The sequence below is a fragment of the Cryptomeria japonica genome, chromosome 5, assembly GCF_030272615.1.
Source record: "Cryptomeria japonica chromosome 5, Sugi_1.0, whole genome shotgun sequence".
Taxonomy (NCBI): Eukaryota; Viridiplantae; Streptophyta; class Pinopsida; order Cupressales; family Cupressaceae; genus Cryptomeria; species Cryptomeria japonica.
The window spans coordinates 860451851-860465185 of NC_081409.1; the positions used below are offsets into that span (position 1 = coordinate 860451851).

General features: G+C 33.5%; 1 protein-coding gene across 1 annotated transcript in view; it reads left to right on the forward strand.

Annotated features, from left to right (window-relative positions):
- Nucleotides 1-2173: 2173 nt before the first annotated feature.
- The window catches only part of LOC131033824 (protein CNGC15b), an 80042-nt gene continuing 68880 nt past the window's right edge, over nt 2174-13335 (forward strand). The window contains exons 1-2 of the mRNA XM_057965111.2: nt 2174-2641; nt 2823-2951. Of these exons, the coding sequence (XP_057821094.2) occupies nt 2926-2951 (26 nt within the window). The 5' untranslated portion in view covers nt 2174-2641; nt 2823-2925. The remainder of the gene's footprint in view (nt 2642-2822; nt 2952-13335) is intronic.

The window sequence follows — 13335 nt, forward strand, 5'->3', positions numbered from 1 at the left end:
TGATCCTTGTTCTCAACATCTACCTTGCTAAATTTGGTAAGGTAATTCTAGTTTTGGAAGATGAGTTTGTATTCTTCAAGATTTACTTATTTCTAAATTTTCTATCTATTTCTCAAAATTGCCACTTTAATATTTTATTTATTGATTTCAATAAAAAACTTCTTATGAGTTGCTTTCATCTTTGAAGGCATCTTGTATCAATATCATATTATGCATCTTCTAGTTAACCACTTCCACCATATCTTGCATAGAAGTTGAATTGACCAAAGAAATGTCATAAAAATTTAGATTACTAAGGGCTTGGGTTTTAAACTATCCCCATTGAAATGTTACTATTTTTTTCATAATATGATTTTAAAAAAAAATAATATAAATAATAATATACATATTCAATAGCTAAATTTAATTTTTAATTTAACCATTTAAATATTTGTACACACATTTCTTTATAATAATTAAATATTTTACTACTGAATCTACTCAAATTTTATTTGATTGAATACTATTATTTTAAAAATTAAACTACTTAAAATAAAACTAGTAACATATATAAATAATCCCTTTAAAGAAACAAGTATGCAAATAATAATAAAATCTCTATGACACAGTTGAAATGCTCAAATGTCAATGAAGTGATTTTCCTTTTTGTGGTGATATGAAAATATGATTACAAATAGAATTGAAACAATGCAATGAAAGATTCACACTCACACCCAGGCAATAAATTTTAAGATCCATGTACAGATCAAATGATGAACAATAATACCATGTAGCAGAGACTTAGATTGTTCCATTGTTACTTGATATTGCTTGACTGATTTGATGTAGATTACTCTCTAATTTTTAGCATAACCTTGATATCAACATAATAAGATGATGTCTTGATGGTTGATAATGGATGCTTGATAGATGCTTTCTTGATAATGATAGTACTCATAAAAATGCTAGGATGGTGCTCCTTTGATGACAATGCTAGTGATTTTATAATAAGAGTGTTAGGGGGGTGGGCGGGGGGTGTAGAGGGTTGAGCATGAATGAGTGTAGGTCTTATTCAAATGCCTCACTTAACATTTGATTAATGATGAAGATTAATTAGAAAGATCATGGATGAGAAAATTTGGGAGAGAATAGGACCTAAAATTAACACATGGATTGATGAAGTAGAAGAATAAAAAGGGATGCAATGCATATAGGAAATAAATAAAGCATTAATTTAATTTGTTTTTTTGGTTCTTTGAAATTTATTTAATTTTAAGAGGAAGTGTCAGCTAATTGATTTTTGAATATTATTTAATTATAAGAAAACATTAATTAAATAATAAAATTATTTAATTAATAATGAAGAAAATTTGATGAATACATTAAATAATAAATATTATTTAATTAATGAAGGAAAAATTAGTTAAATAAATAGTAAAAAATTATTTAATTAATGTAGATAGAGGAAAAATGATGAAAGGATGATGACATAAGAAAGCTTTAGCCAATTTTAGATGTCGACACTTTTAAAATAGAAACATTAGAAAATAAAATCACTACCTTCAATTCTATAATTCTATTAATATAAACAATTTTTAATATAACAATATAAATATAGAAACAAAATATCTGAAATTTAAATTAATTTAAATTTCAACAATTATAAATTATATCTTATTATCTATTGTTCTTTAACACAACAAATCTTAATAAAATTATTTATTATATGTATTTAAATCATTTGACTTATTAAGTAATTTTTTAATACACATGAAACACAATAGAATCTCATTTATTTGAAAGCAAGTAATTTTTTTTTTAAATATAATAAGATTAACATGCTAATTTTTAAAAGAATTGTATAAAGATATAAAGAGAAATGAAATTCAAGATATATATTTTTAACTAAATTAAGTGAAATAAATTCTAAGAGACTAACCTCTCTTAATATGTTTTACATAAATTTTGTAAGAGATAAATAAACCAACATAGAATATTAATTTTATATAAACATTATATAGAAATAGAGAATATGTATATACATATTTATTATATATAATTTTAATTTTATCTGAAGAAATATTTTAATTTTTACTTTATACTTTCCTAAAATTTAAGGAATGATTAAATAATATAAACGTTTCTTGGTTCAGGTATCATCCAAAAAAGCGTCGGAGAATACAGGTTCGACTCCCGCTAAAGAAGCATAATAGTTGCAGTCTTATACGTTTCAATGAAACAGTATGACCTGTTGCACCAAAATTTGCTGGAAATTCTGATACAAGGCGGAGATTTTGTAAGCATTTTATGCTTTTAAGTGAAGGATAGAGAAAGATTATACAGTAAACTGCAAAGTCTGGCAACTTTTCAGTTAAGATTTTTTCTTGCAAGAAATAGATTCAAAATAAATGAGGCTTCAATTTGGTTCGGTAGACTTACAGTGGAGAGAAAATCAGGAAAGCCTTCGAATTGAATGGTGAATTGAGAGTTATTTGACAAAAGGAAAGAGCTGAAATCAATTAAGCTTTATTTTGTTTGGTGAAGAGCAAATCAGAGATGACATAGATTAGAAGAATTTGGAGGCTAGAATCCGCTACAATATGTTCTGAGTACTCTGTTCGGATCTTTAGATTGTTGATGGTTAATGAAGCAGACTCAATCGGTAAGATAAAAGTTTGATTGAAACATTAAGAATTCAGAAAAGGAGTTTTATGCAGTCAATACATTTTGTTTTTAGGTTTTCCGGATTCAATTTTAGGATTTTGAAGTTTTTCATACTCAGATTGGATTCATTTACCGAAAAAGCGTAATTTCCTAAAATCTTGACTCTTGGAATTCTTCAGGGTTTGCTTTTCCAGCTTGCGGGAGGACTAGCTTAGGTCTGACTGAATCTCAATTGGGGAAAATTACCGAGTAGCTTTCATTAGGAAATCCTCATCTCAGGCGATGGAATTTATGAACAACTCTGTGAGGTGTGGTCTCTTATTCCTTCTCTTTTTGAAGTTGCTTAATTTGTACCATGAAAAAACAGATTTTTGATATAACCCTAAGTCATTAGCTTTTCACCAGCTGCATTACTCTCCCCTGTAATTTTACACCATAAATTTATGAAATACTCTCTAATTTTGATCGATTACAAGGAAAATTTCTTAATTGCTTTCCTGCTAATCACGGGGATTCCATCGTTGCATTTATTTACTTGCACTTCCGATCCTTTCAATTATATTTTTTTCACATTAACTTGCTAGGAGTACCTATTTACTGGGTTTCCTGATGAACCAGTAAGGAATGAGGTGAAGAATTTCCTTTGCTCCATCCATCCCTGTATTCTTCAAATCCTTCTGGATGTTACTTTTCTTTCCACCATTTTCTTTCCACCACACTGAAATTGTCTTTAGCTATATTATTAAAAGTACTTTGGTGAATTCTCTTCTATATTGCAAAAGATTTGATATCCATGGATGCTGTAACAAGTCTACAGGATGAAGCTAAGCAGCATAACAAAAATAGATCTATTCTAAGGAAGATAGAAGGCATGTAGGATTTATAGTCATTTTAATGAAGAGTACTGTTGGAGATTGGTACCAATGATATCTGGCATTATTTATAAGGGTTGCAACAATTTAAAGTTTGAGGGCTATCAAATTTATATCCATTTTTCTTGTAGAATTTTTTGTCGCCATCATTTCAGACCAAACATTATAATCCATCATCAAAACAGATAAAAAAAAAATACACTAAATTATTTAAAATTGAAAGGCCTCGTGTCTTATTGGATGTTCATCAAATCAAAGTTCAAAACGCTTACTTTTTTTTCCTTACAACTAAATCATTATCCTAGTCTTTTCTTCTATATTCGCCTGGTATTTGTAGAGTTTTCCAATGTAAAGTTGCCTCTTATGGTCAGCAAATCCTTATGGTGTTTGGGGACTGGTACTATGTCAAACAAATAAAAATGCGGGGTTGAATAATATAATGTATAGAATAAAGTTCAGAAATAGTTTATGTATTCATGTGCCTAGGTGTGTATACATGTACCGTGTCATACACATGAATATGTTTTTCAAGTGCATGTATTGCAAGCAATCATTTGTGAATAATAATTATAAGAATGGTGTTACAAAATTATTTTAAGTTATTCAAAATATTTTTTAGTTTGAAAGTAGGTTCGGGATGGAAGTTTTCCATGTTGATGTGTTCTCATTTCTCTCCAATATTAATAATATCAATAAATTTAGTCTCATATTGTTCTACAGTTTGTGGTTGTTATATTTGTTGAACCTACTTTCTAAGCTAGCTATATAATAACACATATACATGATTGAGATTTTGTTCTATATTATTAGTCTCTCTCACATTGTGCATGCTATAAATAACCCCAAATAGATTACAGTTGTGAAAAGGGGTGGCATGTGTGTCAATCTTTATCCACACCAAAATCTTTGATGATAAAAACAAAGCTTCTTTAAGTGTAAGCCCTTAGATTGACATTTTAGCATTGTCCCTCTTTATGGTTTTGAATATAGTTTAGATTCTTGAGATGGTAAAACTTGATAGACCTAACTTTGGAATGGACTTGTTTACTTAAAAACATGAACAATTTATAAATATCTAGATTTTTCATGAAAATAGATTTTTCATGCAAAATATGATCACCCAACATATCAAATGAGTTTTTAGAATGTTGGAAAAGTACTTTTTATTAATGTGTGAATTTATTAGATTATGCCTTAAACCTTCAACATAATAAACATTTATCAATATTGTTCTTACCATCCAATGATATAGTTCCTTTTCCTTTGATCATACATGCTTTGTCATCTCCAAACCTAACCAGACCGTCATCAAATTCTTGCAAAGATAGAAAATTCCCTCTGTCTCTAGTCATATGATGTGAACTACCACTGTCAATTACCCATTCATCCTTGTCTTCAATTTTAGCAGCAAGTGCCTTCTCTTCAGGTACATTCACTTCCAATGCCGGAACATCTTCCTTGATAGCTAGGAACACCCATTCCTTTCCATTGTCGGAACCACTAGCAAAATCTTATGTCAGTTCATCATTAGAATCAGTAATGCCTTCCTCATCCGCTATGTAGCATGATTTGTTTTTTTTTCCTTGTACTTATACTTGTTCTGATATCTAGGGTTAGGCTTAAATGATCTTCTAACTCTTTCTTCAAATCTTGAATTCCTTTCAGGACATCTAGATGCAAAATGACCAATCTTATTACATGCAAAACATTTAAAAGTTGTTTTTCCTTCATACTTACTTCCTACCGGTCCTTTAGGTATCTAGAAAATAGAGCTTCAAGTTGCTCAAATTCTTCATCTTCTCTCTTCATATCATCCAATTCCTTTGCATTTAAAGCTTTCCAATCTTGCTTACCGGTTGATCTTGCAAATGCATGAAAAGCAGGTTCAGACTTTACAGCTCGAGAAGGTCCAAATTATTCAAGCTCAAAAGCAAATAGTTTCCCAACCAAGGTATCTCTATTGACAGATGTATTAGCCATTGTTCTCAATTCATTAATAGCAGTAGCCATCATCTTGTAAGCTGGTGGTAGGGCTCTCAAAACTTTAGAAACAATTTCATCTTTTCTCAAAGTTCCACCACAACATTGAATTCCCATAACAATCTCATTTACCCTTTCCATGAATGCAGTAATCCTTTCATCTTCTTCCATCTTTAGGTTTTCATATCTCACCTGGTAACCATCAAGTTTAGCAATCTTCACTGTAGGGTCACCTTCATTAAGAGTCTCCAAATTATCCCATATAGCCTTTCCAGATGATTTGTCAGTTAATCCCATTATTTGCTGATCAGAAAGTGCACACAAGAGGGTTTCTCTTGCTCTACAATCATTCTCAAGATCCTTCTCCAAGTTTGCCGGAGGAGGATTGCCAGATGCTGGATTATGAGGTGGGACACCATTCTGTGTTATCTCCCAAATCTCCTTGCCAAGACATCTCAGATGGTTCTCCATCTAAATCTTCCATACTGTGTAATTTGTTCCATCAAGCCTAGGAATATCTCTCTAAAAGATAGCTCCAGATGAACTGGATGAACTTGAACTGTTAGACGCCATAGGATCTTCCTCAAGCGGTTAAGCTTTTTGCAGAGAGGGCCAATGCTCTGATATCAATTGTTACATAGTTCAAATAACTAGAAGACAACTGAGAGGGTGGGGTGAATCAGTTGTCACAGATTACCAGAACCTTAAGCAATTAAAACTTTAATACCAGAACCCAAAATATTAATACCGGAATGCTTAAACCAAATACTGGAATAGCAGTTAATCCAATTAAGCATAAACAATAATCACATAATAAATATCATCCAAATGACACCAAGATTTATATGTGGAAAACTCGGTAAAGGGAAAAACCACGGTGGGAAGCCTACCCATAGCCAAATAGTACTTCTGCAGTAAGTATGTGAATTACAATTGAGGGGCCTACACTTGCAGGAAGGCCAACAGCCTAGTGCACACTACTCATCAAAAAAGGAGTCTCACTAACTACATAGAAATCCAGACTACAAGTCGGAAGAAGTGTTTGAACTGCAAAGATAGCATCTCCTATGCCTGAGTACAGTTCCAGTTAAGCTCAATACCAGAGGACTAAATCCTCTAACATAAACCCAATTCGATCTCCAATGATCGACCAATTCCTCTTCCTGAATGATATTATATTATTCGTACATTACATATCCATATCTGACCTTATATGTACCATGATCTACAATGAGATCTTACATCATATATATACAAACCCTCGACCATAAACAATTAGGTCGACCACCAAACAATAAACCAAATACATAATTACAAAACATGTTGGCCTTAGACCAAACAAATAATATCCAACACATAAGACATCCCAGAAACACATCGAGAGGTCCAATCCACATGTTACATTAAGCTGATCCATAACCTAGATCAACCGAGACCCAATATAGGTCCACACGCTAAAGCAATGATCTCCATCCGCCAAGTTTGGAACAAGATCATCAACAACATCCTGAATCCATACCAAAAGTTGCACCAACACCACTTTTGCATATCACTAAAGATCTTCACCAAAAGCTCTGCTGGTGAAACCCTCACTGGAACCGTAAGCCATGCTTCCAAGCAAGTAGGATAGCATCCGATCACCAGACCAAAACCAACTTACTGAACATGAGCATGAATATCACTAATAAGCCAATTCCATAACCAAACCATACCAGGACCAAAAGGGTGTCGGTAAAGCATCCAAATAGCTAGTGTTGAAATCAATGATAAAACATCTATGCAAAACATAATCAATTCCTCCAAATGGCCAACACAAACTTTCCAACCCACTTCTCATGCTCCTTCCAGATATCATCAACCTTTTGTTTTCTTTTCTCATTGGATTTGTCATTTCCTGCCAGTAGGTTCTTGCTTCTACAAAATTTAGCAATGTGTCCTACTTTGTTGCATGCATAAGGGTCGCTGCAAGAAGTGGAAGTGTTTTCCCCATTTTTCAAATTTTCTGTTGTTATGATGTCAAAATTTGAGGCACTTAGAGATTGAATCTCGAAAAACTTTAGTAATAGAAAATGTAGTGCTCAGAGTCTAATTTTAAAATATGTAATTTATTTCAATGCCCACATGGTAGAAATTGCTTTTTAGTAGGCATGTTTAAAAACCACTTTTTCAAAATGCTTGTTTTAGGACCATACCACACGTGTACGACCACCATATTTTGATGTAAATAAATGAATTTTTGCAAATCCTTCTAGGAAAAGATAGCTAAGACACCAAATATTGATGAGAATATTTTTTCTTATTTTTTTATTGAATATTATTTTTTAATTAATTTCTAATTGACTATAAAGTACATTTTCAAAACATCTTGTGTACGACCACCATAATTTGATGAAAATTCCATATTTTTAAATTTTTTTTGTAATCTTCAAAATAATTGTATGTAGATTGATGTCATATAACTTATTTTCCAAAAAACCTAAAAACAAAAAATTTATTAAAGTTTTATTGAACCTCACAATTTTACATTTAGGTAGCACTTTTGATTAATAAATAATGCAAAAATAGTAAAAATAATCATATCACTATGAATTTTACATTTTTTAAATTAGGACAATGAGAAATCTAATGGGTTTTCGTTTCATCAAAAAATACGATCAGGAAGACCTTCAAAAAATTACGGCAAGGTAGAAATCTGGTATTCCAGTGCCTTAGCCATTTTTTGGAGATCCAAGCATAGGCTTGGTCCCACCGAGCCTAACCCGAAGCCAAAATTGAGGCATAGGTGTGTTTCCCGCTCCATCTTTTATGAAATAGACACCCGTTATTTAAAATTCAAAAAATGGGCACCCGTTTTGAAGTTTGTAGCATTTTAAAAAACACGTGCCCATTTTTAGAAACGTTTACCCATTTTTAGAAACGTGTGCCCGTTTTTAAAAATGTGTGCCCATTTTTAGAAATGTGTGCCCATTTCTAAAAATCGTGCACTTGTTTCTCTATAGCGGTCTGATCCTAAATTGGCACCCATTTTATTTTTCTGGGTCGGGGCCCTGAAGTTAAATGGGAGTCCATTTCTTAAAAATCTGGCACTCGTTTCTAGCGGAAAACTTTTTTTCTCACAAACTTCCGCAGAATTGGGACCCAACTTCTTGCACCCACCCGTAACAAGTGACATTGTTCTTTTGAATTGCCTTGTTGTAACCTTGATCATTTCTTGACCTACATTGATTAGCCATATGTCCAAATTTTCCACATGTATGACATTTTACATTCATTCTACAATCTGTTATCCTATGACCATACTTTTTGCAATTGAAATACTAAGCGGTAAATGAATTATTGTTCTGATTGAATCTTTTTTTGTATTGACTTGCCATATGACCAAACTTATTGCAAACAAAGCATCTACCATTAAATTTATGTGCATTGGGTTGTCTTACTGATGACCTTTGATTCTGGTTGACTAGTGGATTCTCCTGATTGTTCTTCCGATTGAATGTATCATCCTGATTTGCAGTACCAGAGATTTCTCCATCCTCAAATCCAAGACCTCTCGTCTCTCCACTATCCCTTTGATTCTTCAATAATTCATCAAGCTTTACAGAATTGGCCTTGAACTTGTGTTCCTCAATATTTCAACATCATAGTCTTCAAGAGCTACTTCAAGTTGTTTCCTGAAACTCATCTCCATAGATTCCAGATACAGGATCTTTCTCAATCTGTTAGACTTATTTCGAGGCACCAGGCTTTGATACCAATTGTTGGAATCCAAGAATATTGAGAGGGGGGGTGAATCAATGTTCTATCAGTATGATTAATTTTAACCTTATAAGCACAACAACTTAGCAACCAGTATGCATAAAAGCAAGTAATAATGCAACCACAAAGATGAACACCATAACACAGATTTATATGTGGAAAACTTCAAAGAGGAAAAACCATAGTGTGATTGGAGGCCCACAACATCTATCCATTGATCAGATGAAGAAATATAAGGTGCCTGCACATGCAGAAAGGCCAATAGCCTAGAGTGCACTACTCATCACAAAAGGAGCCTCACTAACAACAAGAAATCTTCGGACTACAATTCGGAAATAAGATTGAACTGCTAGAATAGCATATCATATGCTTGAGTACAGTTCTAGTTAAGCTAAATGCTAGAGGTCTTAAACCTCTTACACAAACCCAATTCGATCACCTAAGATCAACCAAAACCTCTGCATATGATTACAACCTTATTCGCACACAGATTATCCCATAATCCATGACCACGATCTACAAAAGAGATCTTACATCATATTTATACCAACCCAGGACCTAAACAATTAGGTCGGCCACCTAAATGATAATACAATAAATCCATTACATAAACCTGCAAACTAATGATAACCCAAGTTGGCCTAAGACCAAAACAACATTAACCAAACAATAAATCAAACCGGTAACGCATTAGGAGCATCCACCAACACTTTACATAAACCAGTCCATAGCCTAATAGAATAGCACCAGACCAAAAATAGATCGCTATAAGTCAAATGCAACACTATTGATCAATTGGAACACAAACATGATAACCATCAGCATCCTGAGAACCTTCTAGAAGCCACACCAACACCACTTATCAAATCCATCAAAATATCTTCAACAAAGATTTGTCGGTAAAACCTTTACCAGTAACCAAAAGGCTTACTAAAACATATGATAGCTTACGGATCACCAAATCCCGAACCAATTGAATGTAACATGTACATGAATGACCGAACCAAACCAATTCCACCAATCAGAACACACCAGAGAATACCGGAGATAGTCTCCAGATCAACATCAAAGTTCAACCACTTTACCAGAACCATAATCAATTCCTCCAAATTGCCAATAGAGTTACCATAAATGACAACCCTAAACTATTATTCATGCACCAAAATTCACTGGATGAGTGTCAATTGCCAACAATCTCCCCCTTTGGCATTGATGGCAACACTCGTGAAAAATGACTGTGTTGAAACCTGTACGCCAGATCAAAATAATTTATAAGGATCCCCCTTAGATCAAGACCTCAAAAACCTGTAACATTCTCTATACATTTTTCACCTTTACTCTTCCTCTTTGACAACAATGCTAAAGACAGGGTTTTGTCCAAAACCTATGTACAAGAATATCTATGAGAGACTTTATACATACTTGAAGATATCAGCAAAAATAATCTTAAAAAATCCTAGGTGGTTATCCCACCCTGTCTTCAAGTTGTCCAAAACTGTGATGAATGCGCTGAAAACATAAGCATGAATCTCCACATCCTTCAATTTAGATGAAATGGGTTGTGCCATAGCCTTCAGGAAATCAACCTTATTGCTCAAGATGGTGTCCATCTGGGGGGCAATTAGATTTAGGAGTTCACCAACTCTTCTCAAAATTCTTGTTAGCATTGTGTTGTCATTGATGTTCAACACTGCTATGGAGGATTACAAGATGTGACATCTTGGGTATCACCTTGTATTGCAGAACACCGGTAAGGTAAGGAAGATGATATCAGGAGTCACCTATACACAAGTTAGTGCCTTACTTGTCTGATGAGATAGAAAGATGTTTGAGCAGTTGTTTGTGATGAAGAGGCAAAATATTACCTAAATCACATCAACACTAGAGTTGAAGAATGAACAAGATCATAGGTATGCTATGAGGCTGCAGAAAAATGAGACTCCAACCGGATGAAGTTGCACTCATCATGAGAAGCAATGACTGACAGTGAATGTGATCACATCAGATCACATGTGCCTATTTGAAGAGATGCTACACAAACAGGGCAGCCACATGAGTACATAGCAGGATGCAAAAGGCAAGGTGTCACTCCACCGGTAAGTGAAGATTATCTCTTAATATGCACTGTATGCATAAGTGTGAAGAGGTAAAGGCATGTAATTGAAGGCTCACATCAGATCCACCGGTAAATTGAGGAAACACCTTAAGTGCATGAGATCAGGACTGATAGATAAGGCATGTTGAGATACCAATTCAGAGGAAGTAAGAAGTGTTTGTGACCTTGACAAATTAATAGAGGAATGAACATAATTGATCAGGGAAAAGGTAAGACTAAGAAGATGCAGTCAGAAATAGATTGACCTAATTAAAGATGGAGTCTTGAGAAGGGTGATGACATGGTGTCATCAAGAGTTGTAACTGGTATGTAAGTCCATCATTAACATGGACAAGGTGCAGATACTTGATGGGAATGTGCATGCAAAGGTCAGTCATGTCTGAAGACCGGTTTGAGAGTTATACTGGTAGAATAAGAAAGGTCGTGACAAGATGGACAACTGGCAAGGAATCATATGTCAGTAGGGTTTGTTTATCGGTAGATGGAACCGATTGTTTGAATGTTCGGTGACTAGGCATGAACCGACAAAACAATTTGATAAGGTGGATATCGATGGTGATGCCACGAGAAGATGAAATGGCAAACGTGCATGAGGTGGAGAACCTGCAGCAGATAAAGATGGAATGTACATTGATGAGGTAGGTATAGAGTTTGTTGACTGTGATAGAAGATCCCACAAATCATGGTACATGTTGCAAATTGTTGGAGGGGTTTGTGGCTCGAGGTCTGAAGGACAACTATGAGCCAGCTAAGAGCGATTGAGGAGATCGAGGCGGATGAAGGAAACAACACAACCAAATCATGGTGTTTGACCAAGAGATTAGCCGATAGGGTAAAAAGCAGATCGCCAAAGATGGAAGGCGTGATCAAGGAGGTGCATAAATGATAGATTTTTGCAGACTGGCAGTCTGGAAGATCAGATCGGACAAGATCTTATTAGATTTGGTTTGCCTCGAAGGTGATGAAGAAACCCTAACCGTCGAGTAAGTGTAAGAAGTTGTGTCCACTTTTTGGCCAAAAAGTGGAAGTTTTTTCCCTTTTTTTTCAATTTCATCCTGTTTGACCTAAATATTTGAGGCACTTAAAGAATGAATCTTGAAAAAATTCAGTAATAGAAAATGTAGTGCTCAAAGTCTACTTTCCAAATATGTAATTTATTTTAATACACAGATCTTAAAAATGAAGTTTGAATAGGCATTACTAAAACCTATAGTTTAAAAGTCACTTTTTAGGACCATACCATGCCCATGTACGACAAGCATAATTTGACCTAAATGAAATTATTTTTATAAATCCTTTTGGGAAAATATCCACAACTCACTCACCTTTGATGACAATATTTTTTTGTAATTTTTTTCTGCATATTTTTTTATTTTGTTAATTTTTTATTGGGCATAATCATTGTTTTGAAAAATTCTTGTGTACGGCAAGCATAATTTGACCTAAACTTAACATTTTTATTTTTTTTTGAAAACTGTATAGAATTGTCTCTAGTTTGATGCCATATAATTTTTTTTTCAAAAAACTTTGAAACAAAAAAGTTATTAAAAAACTAAAAAACCATGTTATTTCGAATTTATAGACCTCTTTCATTAGTAATTATTTTAAAAATAAAAATATTGATCAATTTTTTTTAAAATTACATATTTAGAATCTAGACAGTCTCTAATATAATGGGTTTTCATTGTTTAAAAAAATTCTGAAAATTTGGTGTTCAGATATATTTTTGAAGTCATTATTTTATATGAAGATTGAGTTGGCCTTCAAGTTGTAGGTCAAATCAGGTCCAAGCCTAAGGGTTGGCTCTCCAAGCCATTTCCCAAGCTAAAACCGAAGCTACAACTGAACCAAAGTTGAAATTTTTAGAAATGGGATCTTGTTTCATTTTTAAAAATAATTAAAAAAATGATTAGCAAACGGGATCCCGTTTAAAAAACAAAACGGGATCCTGTTTCCCTTTTTCTAATT